This window comes from Xenopus laevis, chromosome 1L (assembly GCF_017654675.1).
Source record: "Xenopus laevis strain J_2021 chromosome 1L, Xenopus_laevis_v10.1, whole genome shotgun sequence".
Taxonomy (NCBI): Eukaryota; Metazoa; Chordata; class Amphibia; order Anura; family Pipidae; genus Xenopus; species Xenopus laevis.
Window position 1 is genome coordinate 64,154,942 of NC_054371.1, and position 24,073 is coordinate 64,179,014.

The following is a 24,073-nucleotide window of genomic DNA, read 5'->3' on the forward strand; positions in this document are numbered from 1 at the left end:
TTAAAGTACCAGGAGCAGCATTTTTGCCGCCCCTGGTACCTAGTGGGGCGCTGCCATCTGAGGCGATAGTCTCAAGTCGCCTCATTGGCGAAGCACCCCATGGTACCTAAAATGTCCCAGTGAATTAGCTTTCCTTCTCCGTTAAGGGAAGAACAATTTATCCCTTAAAGGAGAAACAAACCCTTAATTAAAAAAAAACCCTACCCCCCTACCCTACATAGACCACCCTCCCTCCTCCCCCTCAACCTAGCTGCCCGCCCCCCCGGGTAAATGCCCCTAACTCTTTACTTACCCCTCCGTACTAATTCCCCCATAACAGCATACGTTTTCTTTCCAAATATATGAAACTATTAGAATGATACCAATTACTTATAAATGCTATATACCAAGGGATCTTTGCACGTACCCGTGCAGGATGATAAATTAACTCTTACAAAAAACATGTTTTCTCGCAAATGTTGTTTGCTGTAAGACACTGATCTTTTAAAGTGTGTTAGCAATCTCTGTACTGGTCAGGTTACTTATTAAGATATTGTTTTCTTGTCCTTTGTGGCCATCACACACCCCTTCCCTAACTCCACTAGGAAGATATCAACCATTAAGCAGCCGATTCAGTTATTGGAGCAGAAGCATGAGCCCCCTCTCTTATTGGCTGCACCAGGCAAGCCTCCAAGGACAGAAGCTGAGTCACTGAGACATAACACCGGCTCCGCTGAACTGTGTCCTACATTTACCAATTAATGACAGAACATTTCCTTTCCTTCTTCCCCTAAAACTTTTACACATAATATGTGAAATTCAATTTTATTTTAAATTCCTTTGTGTATTTTACTAGCATGATTAAAACAGATTTATGTCTAGATGCTCTATATGAGCTACAGAAATATTCCCTAAAGTAAGGGCACACCAGGTGATTTGGGGATATTTAGTCACCTGGCGACTAAAAAGCCTCTTCTTTGGGACGACAAATCTCCCCCAACGGCTTCCCCCTGTCTTCCGCCGGCTATAATGAAAAAATGCCTGCTGCATGGCACACGCAGTGCTTCATGAGGCAATTTTGGGCGACTTCAGAATACGAAGCGCCACGCGTGCCACAGGCCATGTGACTGCACCACTATGGGACACGAGGGTGATGGTGGCTGTGGAGCTGGCAGCAAGCTGGTGGCAATTGGTAGGGAACAGTAGGTAGTTCCAGGGGGAAAGTAGAGGTGTAGGGAGCCTAGTGAGAAATTTTGCCCCTGGGCCCATGGACATCTAGTTTTGATGACAATTTAGGTTGAAAATACATTTGCTACCCAAGATATTTTTGGAGCAATTGCTAATTTGTTGATACAATAATATTTCTCTATATCTATAACATTGTTATGAGTTAAATAGGGTCGCTATCAGGGAGTGCAGGAGGGGTACCACACTAAGGAGCCCAGTGGCAGATGGGTGTCCTGAGATGTGTCACAAAAGGGGCAGGCTTTGCAAGAGAACAGGCTTGGTTTATCTGGATCATGGGTAGAGAATTTGTCATAATAGATGAGTATCCAGAAGCAGATCAGGGGTGTGGCTGTGCACGAGAGGGGCATTTTTCTTTCATTGGGGCTCCATTTTACTTGTTGTTTAGTCCACCACCCATGGAGCCCAGATGGCCAGTGTATCCAGAAGCAGATCAGGGGTGTGGCTGTGCATAATAATAATTGGGGGTCCCTAGAGAGACGACCCTGCTAACTTTGTAGTATAGGTCCACTTGACATGGGCGCATTGATTGGTTGTTGTCAAGCACACAATTACAACAGTTTTGTGAATCCACTCCTTAGGTACCTTTGTAGTATTCCTTTTGAATGTCATAAATAGCCACTTGGATGAGCTATACTGTAGCACCAGTGATTTCCAGTTGGCTGAGGCTACAGCCTGCGGAGATAAATGTTGTAACAGCAAGTCCTATCTATTATCAAACCTTAATGTACGTTGTCTCATCATTTCTGAATGTGTAGACAGTCTTTATTATTGACTTTTATTAGTTTACTGTGAGCTGTATCAAGTATCTACACTTCCTCCTTTTTTCTTATTTTGGTAATTCATCTTTTAGTATATTTTAGAATGGCAAATGCTAAACAACTTTTCAGTTGGCCTTCACTATTTCTTTTTTTATAGTATTTTAAATTATTTGCTGCCTTCTTCTGACTCTTTCACTGGTTCAAATGGGGGTCACTGACTCCATCTAAAACAAATGCTTTGTAAAGCTGCAAATTTATGGTTACTTTTTATGACTCATTTTTCTATTCAGGCCATCTTCTATTCATATTCCAGTCTCTTATTCAAGTCTGTGCACTATTCTCGTGTTTTTCTTAGCTGCTTTAAGTTATTAAACTGTTAATTTGGCTCTGTAGGCACTACCATCTATGATACATATTTCATTTCTTACTGCACTGTAGGACAGAGAGAATACGTGGGCTGAACCTGGCAAAGGTACAACCTCCTTCAGGAGCTCCCAGCTGTGACATCACAGTAGGCAAGCTCTATATAAGTGATACAGCTAATGGGATAGATGCACTGGAGGGGTTCTAGCCCAGAAACACAACAACCAGCACCAAGAACCCAGAACCAAGAAGACCAACTCTCCAGTGTCAACTGTAAGTACTGACATATTTTTTTTTGCTTTTCATTTTTAATGAACCCTGTATTCAGTATACAAGTACAAATGGAGTATATCACAGCACAGATAAAGGGAATGTCTACCCAAAAACTTTATTTTGCAAACTGATAGAAAATATTATTCCTAGTAACTTTCCCATTTATATTTCTTACAAATGATCAGTTAAAGTTATTTGTAAATATTGTTGCTACTGAATGTAGTACAGTAGTAGTATTCTCTGCATTCCTGGCTCTGATTCCTGAAACAATGCAGCAGAAGCCAGAGGATTATCAGACCTACCAGATAATTGTTAGGGTGGGCGTCATTTCTAGTGTAATAAGGTGCAAACTTGCAATATCCCACTGCCCAAAGAAGTATATCTGCATTGTTGCTTTCAAATTAAACTGATATACTAAAAACCAGCCATATCAACCGCATTATCAGTTACTGTATACCAATACCAACACGTATAGCTGATTCATAGTGGCTTACAATTTAAAATTTAGAAAGCCTTGCACTTCGCAGCAAAGGTATCGGACTATTGCTGCATTGTAACTCTCAACATCTGCTGAGACCAAATGCTGGGAACTGTAATACAACAAAAGCCACTTGTTATCTATCCCTGTTCAGAGGAACATTTAGGGTCAGGGCACACAGGCAGATTTAGGGAGATTAGTCGCCCAGCGACAAATCTCCTCTTCTTCGGTGTGACTAATCTCTCCGAACTGCCTTCCCGCCAGCTTAAATGTAAATCGCCAGCAGGATGGCACACGGAGCGATTCGTTTTCCGAAGTCACCTCCGCTTCCCAAGCCGCAGCCACCCTGCGCATACCTTTTTCTTCTTGCGGCCACGCGGGGGCCAGGTAGAGAGGTCAGAAGCAGTGGCAGGGTCATGGTGCTGGACTGGGGACCCCATCGGCTTTTTTCCCGGTGGCCCAGTCCGACCCTGCTACTGTGTATACATAGACTTAATGGTGTTTGTTTACTGTTGAGGGAAGTGATATACAGAACTTTTACATCTCCCGCTGAGTTACACAGCATCCTCCAACAATTTATCGACCCCTTGTGTCTGTAATTTTTCCCATTAATTCTCTCCCATTTCCACCAATGGTATATATGATACATGTGACAGCTATGAGAATGAATACAAATATTGAACTGTATATTCAATATATTTATTGCTGCTTATCCTAAACGTCCACTGCATCCATAAAATTGTATCATACCTTTTAAGAGTTGTTCTGCATTGTATTTGCTCAATGTCAATGAATGGTCAGTTGCGCTGTCGGTGTTGCCATATCTCTGAAATATCTTTGTTCCCTAGCTCAGTGTTTCACAAAACTAAACAAAATGGTGGGTCTAAAGCCTTCTGACATCCCTCCTACCCCAGCTGTTAAGTTCCTTGGTGCTGGCACAGCCGCTTGCATAGCGGACCTCTTCACCTTCCCACTGGACACAGCCAAAGTCAGGCTTCAGGTAAAGTAGTCACTATATAATTCCTCGTTTGGGGGAGTGTCAGCATTGAGCTACCTGATAAAATGGCGAATAAATAAAATCAACTTACTTGAAATAATAAAGTAGGCAGCACCTTGAATAAAAGAAGGTGGTTTATAGCAACAGGTCACAGACCAAAATCACCTGACGCGTTTCGGGAGGAACTCCCTTAATCATAGGCTATGAAGCCTAATATAATTTCTCTGACTAAATAAAATCAACATGAGTTCTGTCTCAATTTTCTTCTAGTAGTAAATTCTCAGAGACATGTTTGCCTTTGATGGAGATTAAATATCCAGAAACCCAACTTCATTTTATGGTATAATATATTTATTGATAAATACATTTAATTCACAAATCCCACTTCTTATATAGAACTGTTATAAAGTAGAACCCCTTGTTTTACGTTTTTCAGGACCCATCCTCAAAATTTCTATTGATTCTATTTTATAGATTCAAGGAGAGTCAACTGGGTCTGTAGCTGCCAATGGAATCCGTTACAAGGGAGTCTTTGGAACTATGAGCACCATAGTGAAGACTGAAGGAGCCAAAAGCCTGTACAATGGATTAGTAGCCGGGCTCCAGAGACAGATGAGCTTTGCCTCCATTCGCATTGGTCTTTATGACACAGTGAAGCTCTTCTACACCAATGGAAAAGAAAGTAAGTCAATCAGGAAGCAGGATGTGCTTATATACTTGCCAGTTTCTCCATTTGCTATATATAAGAGAATAGAAATGTTATACACTCTATATTCTTAGGCTAAAAAATGAAGTGTCATTTCCCTTGGTTGTTAGAGCCTTTTTGTTTGAAGTACCCTTGTGTAACATACCTTACACTAAGCAGGACTAGATCAAACATTTAGTCAATAAGAGGCCTGGGATGGAGTAAACTGTAGCAAAAATCAGAAACTTATTCACAGTATGGGCCAACCACTACCTAATTGGAGCATTACAGGAGTGGTTCACCTTTAACTTAATTTTTAGTATGTTATAAAACAGCTTTTCGATTGGCCTTCATTATTTATTTTTTATAGTTTTTGAACAATTTGCCTTCTTCCTCTTCTGATGCTTTTCCATCCAAATGGGGGTCAGTGACTGAATCTAAAAAATCTAAAAGCTAATTTTTATAACTCGCCTTTATTATTATTCATATTCCAGTTTATTCAAACCAAGGCATGGTTGCTAGGGTAATTTGGACCCTAGCAACCAGACTGCTGAAATTGCAAAGCTGCTGCATACAAAGCTAAAGAACCCCAAAACCACAAAATGATAACCAAATGCAGATTGTCTGAGAATATCACTCTCTGCATCCTTTTAAAAGTTAATTTAAAGGTGAACAACCCCTTTAAAAGGTTCACAATGAAAAAGTAAGAAGAAATACATTTTTGGGCACAGCATGTTGACTATTGCATGAACGTACCCATTTTCTTTCTGAACAGAAGCTGGGATTGGAAGCAGGATACTAGCTGGATGCACAACGGGGGCACTTGCTGTAACCATAGCTCAACCCACAGATGTGGTAAAAGTCAGATTTCAAGCCCAAGCCAATCTTCGAGGAGTCAAAAGGAGATACAATGGCACTATGGATGCCTATAGAACCATAGCCAAAAAGGAAGGCATAAGAGGCCTTTGGAAAGGTATTGATATGCATTGCATTAACATTTTCCAAAATGAATGTATATGTTAATTCTTTATCTTAATGGGGATTGCTTCATTCCAGCACTTCCAATCAAAAAAAAAAAAAAAAAGCAAAGGAATAAATCAGTACATGTATCTGTAAAAGGGGATAAATGTATACTACTGTACTGTAAATATACTGTAAAGAAATAAACCAGCGTCTCAATAGTGTAGCCATGCTCTCAAAAGAGACCAATCAACACGTCTGTATTGTAAGGGTCCTCTCACAAAGCAATACATCAGCATTACTTTACTGTTTAGAAAGAATCAGTACATGTGTTCTATAATGGGACATGGGTAAATCTGTACCGCTGAACTGTGAGTATCCTTTTGCAAGTGAATAAATCAGTACTACTGCACTATTGAAGCAAGGCATTTAAAAAATACTCTTGATTCAGGAAATCATTGTCATTTAGAGCTAAAATCGAAAATTCCTTTTTTTTTTTGAACAGGAACTTTTCCAAACGTGACAAGGAATGCCATAGTCAACTGTACTGAACTGGTGACTTATGATTTGATAAAAGAAAATCTGCTTCACTACAAGCTAATGACAGGTAATTCTTTCTATAACCTTTATGTGCTATGTTTTGTGAAGACAAAAGACAGGAACATCTGGACTTGCCCTACCTGTGTATTGTTCACTGTGCCAAGAAAAGGGAAAAAATTACAAATATTAATACATTTTGCCCTTAGAGCACACGTTATAACACTCACTGAGATGAACACTGCATGAGATCCCTGAAAAAGCCCTGAACTTAGCAACATGACGTTCAAAGTAAAAGTAACCTGGACCCACAGGCTCAGGATACTATTTCTTTTAGTATCACCATCTTGGGATCCCTTGCAGTGGCCAGGACTGTTCACACAAGCATTAAAACAAAATCTTAATTTTAACAAAACTGCCTATACTAATGGCCCTTAAGTTATGTATCTAGCAAAGTGGAGTACCCTCATTGCATTGCACTTAACTTGTCCTTTAAAGGAGAACTAAACTGTAAACATTATTATGGCTAGAAATGACATTTTTGATATGCTGAGCTTAAAGGAGAACTAGGAGCACCAGCCTAAAGTTTCAGCATCTCAATAGCAGCAATGATCCAGGACTTCAAACTTGTCACAGGGGGTCACCATCTTGGAAAGTGTCTGTGACACTCACATGCTCAGTGGGCTCTGAGCAGCTGTTGAGAAGCTAAGGTTAGGGGTCATTGCAAATTATCCAGCAGAAAATGAGGCCTGTAATATAAGATGATGCTACAGGGCTGATTATTAAATTCTAATGCTATTTGCATTAGTTTCTGTGCTGCCATGTAGTAATTATCTGTATTAACTGATCAGCCTTATATTGTGCATTTATATTCTATGTGTACTGTATATTGTGAGTGGGTCCCTAAGCTCAGTAAGTGAAAGCAGCACAGAGCATGTGCAGTGAATCAGCAGAAAAGAAGATGGGGAGCTACTGGGGCATCTTTAAAACACAGATCTTTACTGCTAAACGGGGTGCCTTGGGCTGGTACAGAAGCTAAAAACATAATGTACAACATTTCTAGCTACTTCTTTAGTTAAGCTTTAGTTCTCCTTTTAAATACCACCCTAAAGGTTCAGAATCTCTATAAAAGTATTGATCTAGGTCTTCAAATTTGGGGAGTAGGGAGCTCCCCATCTTGGATTTGGTTAGGAGTGTAAGTGATAATGCACATGTTCAGTACACTATGGGAAGCTGTTGAGAAGCTTAGAGATTGTTGCAAATCATCAAGCAGAAAATTTGGTTTTTCCAAATGTGCAGCATTTCTACCTCACTTGTCTGTTAAGGTTCGCCTTTAAAGATCAATGCTTTAAGCCATATTCCTACAGATTTATTTTTGTAGGGAAATTTTGAGTTGATGGCAGATTTTCCATATTTGTACATACAACAGAAAAGGTACTTACGGTAACTTTTCTGTTGTATGTACAAACATGGAAAATGTTTATCATAGGCAGTAACAGATATGATTTATGACATGTAATTGCCATGTAATTGTGCATGCAAAACAGCATTCAGGACCATTGAGGTCAATAATTACTGAGATGCCATAATGATGATGGAATACAGTTATCTTAATGTGTTTTGAAGCCCTCATTATTATATTTTTTGTAACCCTAGCCTTTCCTTTATGCTTTCAGATAACCTTCCATGTCATTTTTTGTCGGCTTTTGGGGCTGGGTTCTGTACTACAGTTATTGCCTCTCCGGTAGATGTTGTAAAAACCAGATATATGAATTCCCCTCCAGGACAGTACAAATCCGCTTTAAACTGTGCCTGGACTATGATCACCAAGGAGGGGCCAACGGCTTTTTATAAGGGGTAAGTACATATTCATGCAGCAAAGTGAATAAGCCAAGGTCTTGCATGTCCAACACAAAAAAAAGACATGATGTATGTTCTATTCATAGAAAATCACACAGAATTCGGATGCTAGCTCATACACTACTTGCTTCACTTTCTATCGCTGCCGTTATAATATTGAACAAAATACTAAAACATGGAAGACAAATAGAAAAGTATGTTAAATACAATATGGCATGCATATACTAATGGTGTTTCCTATTTGCAGTTTTGTTCCTTCCTTTCTACGGCTGGGATCCTGGAATGTAGTAATGTTTGTGTCTTATGAGCAACTGAAAAGAGCAATGATGATGTCAAAGCAGAGAATGGAGTATGCCGTGTGATCTTAGGAATGAAAAGAAAACCACGAAAAGCTTGGACTCCAGGATCCATTTCTTACAGTTCATTGGCCTGACTCCACATTGCTATAATAAGTCTGGAAAGCCAGTCCAGAAACTCTCCTTAACTGTTCCTAAGAGTAGTGAGTGCCCATCATTAGTGCAATGTCATGGCCAACTGTAAAGGAAAATTCTGAATGTTTGGAATAAGCTTGCGCTCGTCTTTAGTAGGATATCAGTATGTTTGCTGTACTTTGAGTACATATAGAATTTCGAGGAGGCAGGAGGAAACAGACCAGGCCATTCAGTATTCGTTAAACTGCAATTACCCAAGAAGCTAGATGATTTTGTTTTTTTTCCAACAAAAGAGGTTCGGAAGACGGGCCATATTTATTATTTTGGAATTTCTGGCGTATTTTACTTGGGATCAGTTAAAGCCACTTTCTTTCTACATAACATTAACACACAACGATTGCAGTAGTTAAAAGGCACTTTATGTTTGGTAACTTCATCCCAAGAGACTTGCCCTAACAATTAAATATTGCAGTCCATCAGAGTAAAATAGAAGCCCTGAAAATGAAGCCCAGACACAAAAAATATTTCTATTGTTATACATTATTTAAACTGTAGAATGAGGAATGCGGACACTATAAAAATGTTTTTTTCTTTTATATATATATTTTCGTTATATAAATTAAATGACTAAATGATCATAAAAAAAAAGTTTTTTTGTACAAGCCGTTTGACTTGTTTTTATTCTCCTACCCATAATGACTAAACCAATCCTGGGTAATACAAAGTATTACTTAGAAGTAAACTTTTGAAATCCAAGAATACTTTTGCGGACTCTTCATACTATGAGCAACTTTTGGGGGATAAAATTACCGTGACCCAATTTTCTATATTCTAGGGGACTAGGAACAATAAAGGTTAACATTTTAAAGCTATTATTAAAAGGTAACATCACTTAAGAACAACAGCAAACTGCATTGGGGAGCAGTGTCTCTAAAATCATCATATTCTATGGGCCAGTAGGACAGTACTTTTGTAGGAGAATATATACCATCCCCTAGCAGTGTTTTACATGACCACCAACCCATGGCCTATCAGCCTATCTACATTGAGACCGTTTGAGACTACCACGGTAAACCTATGCCCAACCCTTCTCCCACATCTGTGGCTTCATCAGGGAAATAAGAGGCGAGTCTGCTAAATGATAATCATTAAATGGGAACCACCTTGGCTAATTCCGAATCCTCATGTACGTGATGATATCACCCCACTGTCCATTAGTTAATGGCCCATGCCCACTCCTGGTTTGATGTGAAGGCAATATGCAAACCAGGAAGAAAGACGGAAGACAGAGGTCTTCGTAAAAACACCGTTACCAGCCTGCAGCTTATGGCTAATCATTTGAGAGGGGAATATCTGGATCTGAGCAATTCCTGACCATCAGCATCAATACCTGCCATATGAAGTCCATTTCTCAACAAATAAATGAGCCAAATCATCATACTCAATATACTTCTCTCTGCACATGTGACGAATTGGATGGCCCTTTCTTAACTGTAAAAAAAATAGCACAAGGATTTTTAAAAATGGGGACTAAAAACTGCTGTCAATCAGTGTTGGTCCCTGGGGGTTGCCATACACATTGGAGCCCCTTTTGGACATTCTTTGTCATTAAAAGGGGGTGGTTCATCTTTAAAGGAATAGTTCAGTGTGAAAATAAAAACTGTGTAAATAGATAGGCTGTGCAAAATAAAAAATGTTTCTAATATAGTTAGTTAGCCAAAAATGTAATATATAAAGGCTGGAGTGAACAGATGTCTAATAAAACAGCCAGAATCCAACTTCCTGCTTTTCAGCTCTATAACTCTGAGCTAGTCAGCGACTTGAAGGGGGGCCACATGGTACATTTCTGTTCAGTGAGTTTGTAATTGACCCTCAGCATTCAGCTCAGATTCAAAAGCAACAGATATGACCCATGTGGCCCCCCCTCAAGTCTCTGATTGGTTACTGCCTGGTAGCCAGGGTAACCAGTCAGTGTAAACCAAGAGAGCTGAAAAGCAGGAAGTAGTGTATTGACTGACATGTTATACGTCAAATCACTCCAGCCTTTATACATTACATTTTTGGCTAACTAACTATATTAGAAACATTTTTTATTTTGCACTGCCTATCTATTTACCCAGTTTTTATTTTTACACTGAACAATTATTTTAAGTTAACTTTTAGTATTTACTTAAGCTATTTGTGCAAGTGTTCTCACTATTTAATTATCAGCCTGCATGGGGGTGTCCACATACACCACTATAACTACACAAAATATCAGAATGGGACTTATCCCCATAGGCCCAAATTATACAGAATTATCACATGACCATGTTGTAATTAAGGATAAAATGCAATTTTTATTAACTACCATGCCACATACTTATTAAAACCACTTAAAACATAGAAATAGCGCTGCGCTGGGTGTAGGGATCCCTGTACCCTAAAACCAATTTCTGAGGAGCTCCTATATATAGCTATGATGGATATTCACTTATATAATGTGGCTAAACAGCCAAAATTCCACTTCAATATGTAAATGTAGGTACTTCAACTCCAATTGGTCACAGGGAAAGGAGATAAGCCATTTGTAATCCACACCGTCCAAATCAATTACAATGTTTCACCACGATATATTGCAACTTGCTCGTTGCTATTAAACAGTTCCCATGCATCGGGTGTGGTAAGGGTCAATGCTCCATGTATTGGGAGCGGAGTAGATTGGGGAGAGGTTTCTGGATGGCTCTACTTTTGGCCGAATTAGCCGTGTAGTGCTGTATGGTCTCGATAGTAATGGCCGCCCGCCGTTACCAGACTTATTGGGCTAATACGCAAGGTGATTGTCACAATTTGCATCACCTTGGGCCGTGGCCGCATTGCGACCGCTGGTAACGGCGGGCGGCCATTACTATCGAGACCATACAGCACTACACGGCTAATTCGGCCAAAAGTAGAGCCATCCAGAAACCTCTCCCCAATCTACTCCGCTCCCAATACATGGAGCATTGACCCTTACCACACCCGATGCATGGGAACTGTTTAATAGCAACGAGCAAGTTGCAATATATCGTGGTGAAACATTGTAATTGATTTGGACGGTGTGGATTACAAATGGCTTATCTCCTTTCCCTGTGACCAATTGGAGTTGAAGTACCTACATTTACATATTGAAGTGGAATTTTGGCTGTTTAGCCACATTATATAAGTGAATATCCATCATAGCTATATATAGGAGCTCCTCAGAAATTGGTTTTAGGGTACAGGGATCCCTACACCCAGCGCAAGCGCTATTTCCTATGTTTTAAGTGGTTTTTAATAAGTATGTGGCATGGTAGTTAATAAAAATTGCATTTTATCCTTAATTACAACATGGTCATGTGATAATTCTGTATAATTTGGGCCTATGGGGATAAGTCCCATTCTGATATTTTGTGTAGTTAACTTTTAGTATGTTACAGAATGGCACTTTTTAAGAAACTTTTCAATTGCTCTTCATCATTTACTTTTCAGGAGTCTTTCCAGCTATAAATTGGGGGTCAATGACAAATGCTCTGTAAGGCTAAAAAAATCATAGTAAATGCTACTTTTTATTACCCATCTTTCTATTCAGACCCTCTCCTGTTCATATTCCTGTCTCTTATTCAAATCAGTGCATGGCTGCTAGGGTAATTTGGAGCCTAGCAACCAGATTGCTGAAACTGCAATTGGGAGAGCTGCTGAATAAAAAGTTCAAAAAAAGAACTTAAAAATCACAAATAATAAAAAATGAAACCCATTTACAAATGGTCTCAAAATATCACTCTCTACATCATACGAAAAGTTACCTTAAAGGTAAACAAACCCTTTAATATAAAAAAAAATTATAACAAAAAATAAAAAATAAAACAACAGGCTGCAAAATCATTAGGTGCAGTATGTGAGGCAGATTTATTTATTAAGCATTATGGACACAAGTGCTGCAGTGAATTACAGGTAAAGCTAAGTGACCAACTGTTTTCAACACATCATCTATAAAGTAATGGTATACATATTGCAAAATGTTGAGCTGTAACCACTGAACCAAATAAAACAATTTTCAGAAACATACAACAAAGAATAACAGTAACGCAAGCTTTCTAAAAAACGTTCCATATCCTGCAGAAAGATGTACAAAGGTATATTTGAAAAAAAATGCATGGACCGGATTAGTTCCTTTGTACCAATGTCTATGGAAAGGAGAAATGGACTGAAGGTGGTTTTGAGCAGAGCCATAACAGGTCAAGAAATGTGTTTACTTTATGTCGAAATCAAAAAAATATTTGTTAAAATGAATTTATCATTATATGTCATGGCCCCTTACAGCCCCAGATGCAGTTCAGCACTTATTGGACAATAGCAGTAAAACACAAGCTACATACACATGAGCAAAGTGAAAAAGAAAAGAAAGGCTTACAGCAGTTATAACTGTATAGCTATGAATAGGTACACAGTCACAATGCAGAAACTGGCAGGCTCAGCTTACAGAGTACTGCTGCTCTCTAGTGACCTTATGCCCAAACATTAGCAAAGGAAAGTGTAGTCTGTCTGCTACTTACATGAAAACCTTATAAGGCTGCGTTCATTTGCCAGTTGCTGTGGAAACTAATTTATGGTCCATTAGATGTAGGTTACACAATGAAACATCTTAATAAAGCAGTTTTTTCCCCCTGCAATATGAGCAACAATTAAGATCACCAAAACTGCAAATATTTCTTTCCAGCAGTCAATGGTTATTAATCTGTCTATACTCTGCAACAATATTTTGATGCTATTGTCCCATTATGTGATTAAAACAAACAATACTCATAACAGCTCCTGAAATCAAACAATTAATATATTTTATACATATAAATAATATTCAGATACATGAAATTAAAGATTTGAAATATATCCGGTACCTTTATAACAGAATTTGGTACCATTAACTCTGCTATTTTTTTAATCAATCCATTGCCTGCAATGGATCTTGCGTGAAAACCAAATGGAAAGCTACACAAGCTACTAAAAGCAAAAGGAATTATTATGACTACAAGTGCTTTTTTCAGGATGGACTATATTTTTATCAGAGCCACAATGTCACTAATGGAAGTAGAAAGGATACATTTATGGTACTAATCTACTATAAAACAGCTCAGCTGCTCTATTTAACGGTTGTCTTACATTTACAGGTTCAGATTGAAAGCTACTAAATAGAATGAAAGAAACCAATCAGGCATACACTGAAATTATATAAAGAAATGTGGAATAAACTGGATGTCGTTGCACATAGAATGACAATAACTTCTTAAAGCTAAACAGACAAACAAGGCAATGCCAAGAACAGTGTTTTCTCATATACAAAGGTACACAAAAATTGATTGTCCATTAGCTTGTTTTTTGTCTTTAAAGAAACATCTAACTAGATATTACATAAACGATTTCAAAAGATTTGATTAAGGTTTAGGTAACCCCAGAGGAATTGTGTCAGTTTAAATAGGCTGGTCATATTAAAGAGTCAGAGCAACCCTTTCATTGGAAAGAAGGTGCTTGATTTGGTCATGGAATTTCTCTCTGTATTGGTTAAACTGCATAATGCTCTCAGGTTCTTCTTGAAACCAAAACTTGTCAAATTCATACACCAGGTAACCTGAGGAGAAAATAAGAGAGACAACACAATTAAGCATTTGCATTGAAAGTAATTTTTGTCAAACATACCTAGAAAATGATAGATAAATCAGAATAGACTTGTGAATCTTTATAAGTTCATGTATCAATCAAGTCAGGATCAGAAATAAAGAACAAATATGGACTGAAGCCCAACACCTGGCAACCCAAAAGCAGCCTGTTCAAATAAAACTGTGAATTATTTTTCCTGTCTTTAAAGGGATTCTGTAATTTTTATGGTGTAGTTTTTATTTCTAAATTACACTGTCTACACTGCAAATAATTCACTCCACCATTTAAAATTTCATTCCTAATCCAACAAGTGTATTTTTTTTTAAATTGTAATATTGGTGTTTAGGAAGCCATCTCAGGTCATTTTGCCTGGTCATGTGCTTTCAGAAAGAGCCAGTGCTGCATTATGGAATTGCTTTCTGGCAGGCTATTGTTTCTCCTACTCAATGTAACAGAAGGAGTCTTAGTGGGACATGGATTTTACTATTGAGTGCTGTTCTCAGATCTACCAGGCAGCTGTTATCTTGTATTAGGGAGCTGCTATCTGGTTACCTACCCATTGTTCTGTTAGGCTACTAGGGGGCGGGGTGATATCACTCCAACTTGCAGTACAGCAATAAAGAGTGACTGAAGTTTATCAAATTTCAAAATGTAATATTAAAAAAACTGTTTGCTTTTTTGAGAAACGCATTTCAGTGCAGAATTCTGCTGGAGCAGCACTATTAACTGATGAGTTTAGAAAAAAATGTTTTACCATGACAGTATCCCTTTAAAGTAGAATTCAACCCTAAAGTTAAAAACCCCCTACCCTACATAGACCACCCCCTCCTTCCAGCCTAAGTGTTACCCTGGGCAAATGGCACTAACGTTTTACTTACCCCTTGGTGCGGAATCTGCACCAAGGGGTAAGAAAACGTAAGGGGCATTTGCCCGGGGTAACACTTAGGCTGGAGGGAAGGGGTCTATGTAGGGTAGGGGATAGTGTTTTTTTTAACTTTAGGGTTGAATTATCCTTTAAGGCTGGGTTTCTTTTAAGATGTCAACCAGCCCCGCAGACAGAGCAGAACTCAGAAGTGAATGGCATGGACATTACATAGGCAATATTTTCAAATAATGACATATATCAATAATTAGATGCATTTTAGGTTGTGATGCAACCTTCAAGGCTTAATCTGTGTTCTAAAAGAATAAGAAACGCTACTCTGTAAAGGTAACTCTATTAAAAAGAACTCTTAAGGTTAGAAAAAACATTCCTATTCATTTAGAGTTATTTGCCTTAATTCTTTGCCTTGTTGTCTATACCACTGCTTTGTGCCTAAAGAATCTGATTACAAAAAGGCTCGCTGTTGTGTATATATATGTATATATATATATATATATATATATATATATATTAGGTCACATATGATTAATCCTCATATATACCTGTGTTTTAAGGAGCTTCAAAATGTTTACACATACATAGCTGTAAATTCAATTACAGTTTTTCTAATAAAGTAATCTATATTTAAGGTTTACAGGTGATGTTAGAAGCCAACTATACAATAAATTCAACTGCAGTGTACTTACAATACAACTGATGGAAACTCTTCATCTGAGGAAAATCAGGAACAGTGTTATAGAAATGAGACTTCAGGGCCCCATTCTTTAGTAAGCTATAAGCCATCTCTGTCAGATTGATACCAACTATAGCATAGGAATATCTGTAATAGGGGGAAAAAGTTAACTTGCGGTATATAATTAAAAACAAACAAAAACAATTGCCTTGACACAAGACTTTAAATATTCAAAAAAGTATTATTTGTTAATTTTGTGAATTATTTGTTTTGCAAAATGAAAGAAATTCCAATTCTAAGCAACGTTACAATATACATAAATGTAATTGTTACTGAAACAATATTTGTTTCTCCCTTTCTATAATTTTCATTGCAGGTTTGACTTTTGACAAAGTAGCAGAAGCCAGCTGAAAAACAAACCTGTAAAGAAGAATGCACGGCACTGAGGGAATAGGAGACTTAGCTGGAAAAGAGCTGGCTTCTGCTACATTGTTTTGACAGACAGAAACAGAAATATAGAAAAGGACAAACAAATAATGCAATTAAATGTACAAATGGCTTGAATAATAAAGTAATTAAAACTGTGTACAGTTCTTTTTATGAAAGAAGCAGGCATATTAACATTGATAATAAAATTACCATTGATAAGTTTGTAATGCATTTGATCAAACATGGCTTGTGCAGATGATGCATTAGATCAAGCAAGACAAGTCACTGGAATGGTCTCTACAATATTTAGCCCTGGTCCCAATTGTTGGACTCGGCCTACGAAGAGAGTTGGGGCAGTAGTGAAATGATGGAGGGGCTGGAGGGACATTTAAAAAAAGTGCAGTGAGCAAGCCCTGCCATAAATAGCGTGGAGGGAGATTAAAAGTTATATAGCTTGTAAGAGCATCAGTTTATAACCTCCCAACATACATGTCTGAGAAGAAAACATATGAAGCAGAGCTTTCTCCTAAGAATATCCTGCAAAATATAAAATCCATGACTGGAAAAAAAGTGGAGTCTTAGTGGAGGCATGTCTACTTCTCTCTTGAATAGAATTAGTAAATAGAATTAGTAAATTCAAATCTGACAATTATCGCACTGCACTGAAATCTCTTACCCAAGTCTTGGATGGTTGGAGTGGGACAAGATGAGGCGTGCTTCTTCTGTGTAATGTTTACTGAAATACCTAAAATAAATAATGCATGTTAATGTAATTCATATTTTTAAAGTGTGGTTACTATGCACATATTTACAATTTCCTGGTGTTTGCCAAAAGGAGCAATGAATAAAATTTTGCAGAAATTCTGTCCTTGGGTGAATGAAATCCTACTACTCACTACATACAAACTGTCGAAAGGGGTGCAAACTTACAGTAAATTTGCCAATCCCAGCATGCCCATTCCACGGAAATCTGTTTTTGGATCATCACCTTGAAAGCCAATGTCTCCCCACTGTTTAGTGACTCTGTTGTTTAGCTTTTCATGAGGCATGAGTAAGTCCCAGAGCTGAAAAATATACGATCTACAACATTACCATCACAAAAGAAATTTACTTTAGTCCACAAAAAATTTAGGAGCAGAAACAAAATATATCCTCTATCACAATATTCTGATATGGCTTTAGAATGTAAACTTTAGCAGGAGTTTGAAGGACTCTTAGAAGATTTAGCCCTATCTATACACACAAGAATCATATAATTGGAACACTTGTCAGAACTAAATATACCCTTTAAAGATTGCAGTAAATCTGATAGCACAGTGGTTTGATCACATGTATGCAGAACATCGAAGGAACTTGATGTTCAGGTGCCAGTTATGTCATGAGTGGGAGCACAGAATTAAAAGACACATAGCATTAGTACAGCCTAAGGCCGCAAACATAATGTATAACCAAAGCTTGCTTCCAAAATGCTCAAAACACAGCCAAAGCCAAATGCTAAATAACCCAGGCAAGGTGACATATTACTCCATGTAATCAGTGCATAACTAGCTTTGCCCATTAAAAGGCCATATTGGCATGCTCCATATAAAAGACTATCCAAGGTGAATGCCAATGCATTCACTGCATACCAATGGCATGCCCCAAGACAGAATCCATTTATTGCATTTTCTACATAGCTAATTTTGTTTTGCCTCTATTATTCAGTGACACATTGTTAAACACTACAGTTCCCTGCAACCCGATCCTGCCTGACAAACAGCAATCTATAATTACAGGTGAACAGTGGGAGTGACATACTTATCAGAAGTAAGGGCACTCCATCAAACCAACAGCCTGCTTGGCTGCAGGAAAGAATGAACATGGATTCCGCAGTATTTACAAACATTCTGTAAATCAAAAATGGGGCATGGCCTCTGTAGGTAAATTAACCAACGCTGTCTGTGTGCTCACTGTCAAACCTTAAAGGAAAACTATACCCCCAAAATGAATACTTAAGCAACAGATAGTTTATATCAAATTGAATGACATATTAAAGAATCTTACCAAACTGGAATATATATTTACATAAATATTGCCCTTTTACATCTCTTGCCTTGAACCACCATTTCGTGACTCTATCTGTGCTGCCTCAGAGATCACCTGACCAGAAATACTACAACACTAACTGTAACAGGAAGAAGTGAGGAAGCAAAAGGCAGAACTCTGTCTGTTAATTGGCTCATGTGACCTTACATGTGGTTTGTATGTGTGCACAGTGAATCGTACGATCTCAGGGGGTGGCCCTTATTTTTTAAAATGGCAATTTTCTATTTATGATTACCCAATGGCACATACTACTAAAAAAGTATATTATTATGATAATGGTTCATTTACATGAAGCAGGGTTTTACACATGAGCTGTTTTACTCAGTATCTTTTAATAGAGACCTACATTGTTTGGGGGGTATAGTTTTCCTTTAATCTTTTTAAAAAGTATTCAGAATGTCATATAATGTAAATCTCACTGGGGCTCATTTATAAACACTGGACAAATTTGCCCATGGGCAGTTACCTATAGCAACCAATCAGTGATTAGCTTTTTGAAACCAGCTGCAAGTAGAACAATGAATGCAGCAATCTGATTGGTTGCCATGGGTTACTGCCCATGGGCAAATTTGCCCAGTGTTGATAAATGAGCCCCACTGTGTTTTTACTATGATACATACACTCACCTCTAGTAGTTGCTGTTCGTGATAATTATTATCAGAGTCATAAGACTGCTTTCTTAAATTTTCCACATCTAAATAGAGCTTCTTGTAGCCAGAAATCTGTAACAAACAAATCCTCAGATTTATCTCAAATCTGAGGAAGAAAAATGTAAGTAAATCTTTGTATGTAAAGCGAGCTTACCGCTGTAGAACTTTTTGTGAAGTATATGCTTAGATTTGACAATACACAAGACAGATAAATGGAAATTCACTGAAACTTGATGTAATACACTTTCTTGGGAGGACAGTTTTTGGTTTTACAATTTTAAACTTAACCTCAAACAATAAACAATGGCACTTTTACACATTACAATTTACATAGAATTGTTAAGCTTTCTACAAACCTTTTATCCTTTTCCAAAATGATCTTCTTTTCTTTTACTATATCAGCTACATACCGGTCCACCTGCTCCTCTGGAATATTTATGGCATGTCGCAGTACCTATTAAACAGACAATATTAAAGAAGCTGTAACATGAACAAAAGCTTACTGCAGCCCAGAAAACCCCAGACAAGATGTTCTACTGGTCTGTTTACAATAATAAAGACAAATTAACAATTGGTTACTGGAACAGGTAGAGCATAAGTTCATATTACAACATAATCACAGATTTAACTTAATGGGGCATTATTACACCACATTAGCGTCTATGTATAGATGTCACTGGTATTTAGAACCTTTCTGCAGATAACTTGTCTTACAATGAAAATCTATTGCAGACATTGCTTCAGAATATCAGATCTGAAGTGTTCAACAGATTGAACTAATCAATAGAGATTAAAACATTGACCCTCATAAGTTTCCCCAGGTATAATAACCCATTCCAAACAATAAAGTGTTTGCTTTTAACAAATAGCACATAATCAGCAGGTAGCATTTACTGGTTATGGGTTACTGCACCTGGCAAACTTAGTGTCTTTTTATTATATAACCCTATCCCATCTATGAGGGCATTATAGGATTATCATGCAAGCATCTTAGATGACATTTTTGTGAAACACGAGGAAATGGCACAGTTTTAATATCTTAACTGTACGTATACTCATATAATCAGACTAGTTGCCAATCTTTGAAACATTAAAGTAAAACCATAAATCTTACCTTAAATTTTGAATGTTCCAATGAGTATTCTAAAAAAGGAAATAAAAAGAAAGAAGTTTAAAAATTAACCTCACAAGAAAAGTTTGAAAGTTACTTCTAATAATGTATAGCCGGCATCTTATACAGAGCTTTACACCATTCATATTAGTCCCTGCACAAGTGAACAATCTATATCCCGGTCACATTTACATACACTATGGCTGATATGCAGAAGGAAACCCAGAGACATGGTTAGAATAAACTCTCCCCAGGTAATACCTGGCTGGAATCAATACTAGAACAATACTAAGAACTACACCACAGTGTTGACCGATTCTAGTTACATGTTCATTAAAGGAATTGTTCAGTATAAAAATAAAAACTGGATAAAAAGATAGGCTGTGCAAAATAAAAAATGTTTCTAATATAATTAATATAATAATCTAGTATAGTTATCCAAAATGTAATGTATAAAGGCTGGAGTGACTGGATGTCTAACATAATAGCCAGAACACTACTTCCTGCTTTTCAACTCGCTAATTCTAACTTAGGCCACATGGGACATAACTGTTCAGCGAGTTTGCAATTTATCCTTAGAATGTAGGTCAGATTCAAAAGCAACAGTTATGACCCATGCGCCCCCCCCCCTCAAGTCACTGATTGGTTACTGTCTGGTAACCAATCAGTGAAAACTAAGACAGCTGCAATCAGTGACATGGGGGGGGGGCACATGGGTCATAACTGTTGCTTTTAAATCTGGCCTGCATTCCAAGGATAAATTGCAAACTCATTGAACAATTATGTCCCATGTGGCCCCCCTTAAAGTTGCTGACTAACTCAGAGTTAGAGAGCTGAAAAGCAGGAAGTTGGGTTTTGTTCTGTTATGTTAGACATCCAGTCACTCCAGCTTTTATACATTAAATTTTTGGCTAACTATACTAGATTATTATATTAATTATATCAGAAACATTTTTTATTTTGCACAGCCTATTTACTAAGTTTTTATTTTTACACTGAACTGTTGCTATAAACATGCTTTTATCCGAGAATGTTACAGAACATTAAAAGAACACTGACAATTCATTTGGAATATGGATTTTAAATACCTGTGCATTAATTGTTTACAAAAATTTTGAAACTTACATGTGAAGCTTTGTAACATGCAGTGGATTTCTTGTACGTATAAGAACACATTTTAACAAATATAAAGATCTTGAAGAGCAGTTTACATGATCACACTATTAATTTGTACAATTTTGGCTAGATCCATTTGTGGGATAGAACTGTATTGATTGGCAAAATCATCTGATATAAAACTTACCTATCCTGTGTGTTCGGCTGGCTCCATCCTTAGTTCCATCACAAATTCTCTGCAACTCACATTTCCCACTTATTTGTCTGAGAACCCATTTCAGCCAAAACCGAAAGTAGTTGCTGTAGAAGTAGTGCCAGATGAAGGAAATCATCCTTTATGAATAGAAATTAAGTGAGAAGGCCGTTAATTGTGGTTTGAATGTGGTTCTTTTTAATATTAACTATACATGGGTATCATGCCCATGATAAATTGTAATGTTATAGTTTACAGACTTCACATACTGTTACTACTAGGGTTGCCACCTGTTCGGTTTTGACCCGAACTGTTTGGTTTTTGTAAGGCCTGTTTGGGTCTGAACTTTCTGTTCGGTTTTCAGCCTTATGAAACCTGAACAATAATCTGGCCGATACGTGAAAATACTAAGATACTCACCTCAACATGGCTTAGTTACTATAAAGTGCAGTTAATTTCTTATTACAAAAAAAATTATTATTCCAAAAAAAAGCAAATCAATTAAAAAAATAAGATGTGTGGTTTTGAAGTGGGCATCAACACTTTAAAACATAGATTCAACTGGCTGGATTTCTATCCAGTTTTCGCAAAGAGATGCAATAGCCTTGCACGGGTGTCATTAACTACACCAACATTATTGTGCTCACCTCTGATGTCATCGTGCCTGTTGCTACATCACTGCCTCACCCCCAATGATATCTGCCCTGACCCCCCCCCCCTTGGGTTTAACCATCAGCAACCCTAGTTACTACTGAGAACAGTAACAAAGGTGAGAGGGTGAAAAATTTGTCTCTAGAAGAAGCAGTGAAAAGTTGGCCATAGACGCAAAGATCCTATCGTACGAATCGAAGATTCAAACGATTTTCGGACAGTGTGTGGAGAGTCGCGACATTTTTCGTCCGGCGGAGATCGGACGTTTGGTCGATCAGACAGGTTTGATTTTGTCCCGACCGTCAGTCCGGAGCCAATTGCGCTCTCATCGTAATCTGATCGTTCAGATTACGCCAAATGAGCGGATCTTTGCGTCTATGGCCACCTTTAATTGACATTTGTGGGTGACAGATAATTCAAAATTGAAACACAAACAAAAATGGTGTTTCACAATTATGTTTCAAACTCGGTTTAGCGTTTAGGCAAATCTTTTGTGAAGGGTAAAATCTATTTGGACGGGTAAAAATATGTACTCAATGGACCCCTACTCAAAATAATAATCTTCTAACCACAAATCTGCTGTTTCCTGCAAATACAAAATGGTATGGTCTTGCAGCAGCTCCCTCACTGGTGGCAGACATAATGGAGCCCGAGTGAAACAACAGGCAAATAATAAACATGCAGGTATGGAGCTGAGGAAGGCTGTTTAGCCGAACCATGCTGCGCCACAACTTGATAAGAAATATGGCAGTTCATACTGTAGTTAAATGCATGGATTATTTATCCTGAAAGACGATGTATTAAACAGAATATCAAGCCCTTGTCAGTAAGCAGTGTCTCAGCATTCTGTGTACAGGTAGCGTACATGAATATCCATACAGGGCTGCTCACATACACACTATGCTCATACAACAGTATATATCTATGTTTACACCTTCTTTGAAAACGTTAGTGTAACGCAATGCGCCACCCACCTGCTCGGCAGCGGAGCTACCAGCCAAAACTACAGCTGTGACTGTAAGCGATCGGCTCACAAACTTACACGTAATTCCACTACACACTGGAAGCCGGGGTCACAGCGCGTCACACAGGAACACACGCATACGTCATCATCCAGCGCAGGACCGCTCATCTCCGTAGAAACAACAGACGCGGAAGCGCCAATAAGATGGAAGTGACGTGTAGGTAGGCGGAACTATGATGTAACCAAAAGAAAGTTCACTAGTCGCTACCTTTATACAACGGGAAATGAAAGGTATAGGAGTATATTTATCAAAGCGTGAAGTTAGAGATCTCCACAGTCAGAAAAGTGAAATACCGCCTCTCCCTCCATTAATTTCTATGGGATTTTTAAAGGCGTATTTAACAAATGGTGAACTTTCACTATCACCCCCCTTGATAAATATGCCTTTAAAAATCCCATCGAAATTAATGGCGTGTCAACTGTCCCGTTTCAAGTGGGACAGTCCTTCTTTTGACAGCTCAACCCACAGTTCCGGATTTGTACTGATATTTCCAGAGTTTGTATCTGTATCTTTTTCTGGCCTTTCAGTGCAGCAGATCAAAGTTTCTAGCTTAGCTGGCTCTTGGCAGAGAGCCCAGAACACTAATAAGATACTTTTGTAACCGTTTTTGCTAAGATACGAACGAAGACTCACAGCTTAAAGGGCAAGTCACCTTCATTAGCAAAACCATAATAACATAAAAACCATAGAAATGTGTTCAAACTTTCATAATTACCATGTCAATTTTACAAAATTTGGCAGGTTAAGGGGTGTGGTCAAAAAATCGCCACACTCTGCACTGAAAAACTTTAAAGTGGTTGGTCACCTTCCAACAGTTTTGATCTAAGATACTACTGGTCAAACAGACAAATGTGTCTTTCTGAGCAAAACATATAGTTCAAGTTGGTGTTTTTTATGGATGCAACGATTCCAGGATTCGGTTCAGGATGCGTCCTTTTTCAGCAGGATTCGGACAAATCCTTCTGTCAGGCCGAACCCAATCCTAATCCGCATTGTCCTAATAAAATGAGAATGTTACAATGTAACTTCACAAAAT

At 38.0% G+C, this 24,073-nt stretch overlaps 2 protein-coding genes across 3 annotated transcripts; one reads left to right on the plus strand and one right to left on the minus strand.

Moving 5' to 3' along the window:
• The first annotated feature begins 2,558 nt into the window (after nucleotides 1-2,558).
• Nucleotides 2,559-9,233, plus strand: ucp1.L (uncoupling protein 1 L homeolog). Its single transcript, NM_001097741.1, is given in 7 exon segments — nucleotides 2,559-2,621; nucleotides 3,948-4,099; nucleotides 4,571-4,778; nucleotides 5,557-5,754; nucleotides 6,247-6,348; nucleotides 7,955-8,135; nucleotides 8,386-9,233. Coding segments are annotated over 6 exon segments (930 nt in total). The 5' UTR covers nucleotides 2,559-2,621; nucleotides 3,948-3,973; the 3' UTR covers nucleotides 8,501-9,233.
• Nucleotides 9,234-12,451: 3,218 nt separating this feature from the next.
• Nucleotides 12,452-23,176, minus strand: elmod2.L (ELMO/CED-12 domain containing 2 L homeolog). 2 transcript variants are annotated; one of them, XM_018265514.2, is made up of 9 exons: nucleotides 23,055-23,176; nucleotides 21,356-21,501; nucleotides 20,056-20,084; nucleotides 19,298-19,395; nucleotides 18,918-19,047; nucleotides 17,137-17,270; nucleotides 16,883-16,951; nucleotides 15,791-15,924; nucleotides 12,452-14,192 (listed from the first exon to the last, which is right to left on the minus strand). In XM_018265514.2, the coding sequence occupies exons 2-9, from the start codon at nucleotides 21,498-21,500 to the stop codon at nucleotides 14,053-14,055; spliced, it is 879 nt and encodes a 292-aa protein (XP_018121003.1). In that variant the 5' UTR covers nucleotide 21,501; nucleotides 23,055-23,176; the 3' UTR covers nucleotides 12,452-14,052. The 2 variants fall into 2 exon arrangements, with proteins under 2 accessions (XP_018121003.1, NP_001080025.1); NM_001086556.1 differs by having other exon boundaries at nucleotides 22,987-23,083.
• Nucleotides 23,177-24,073: the final 897 nt, after the last annotated feature.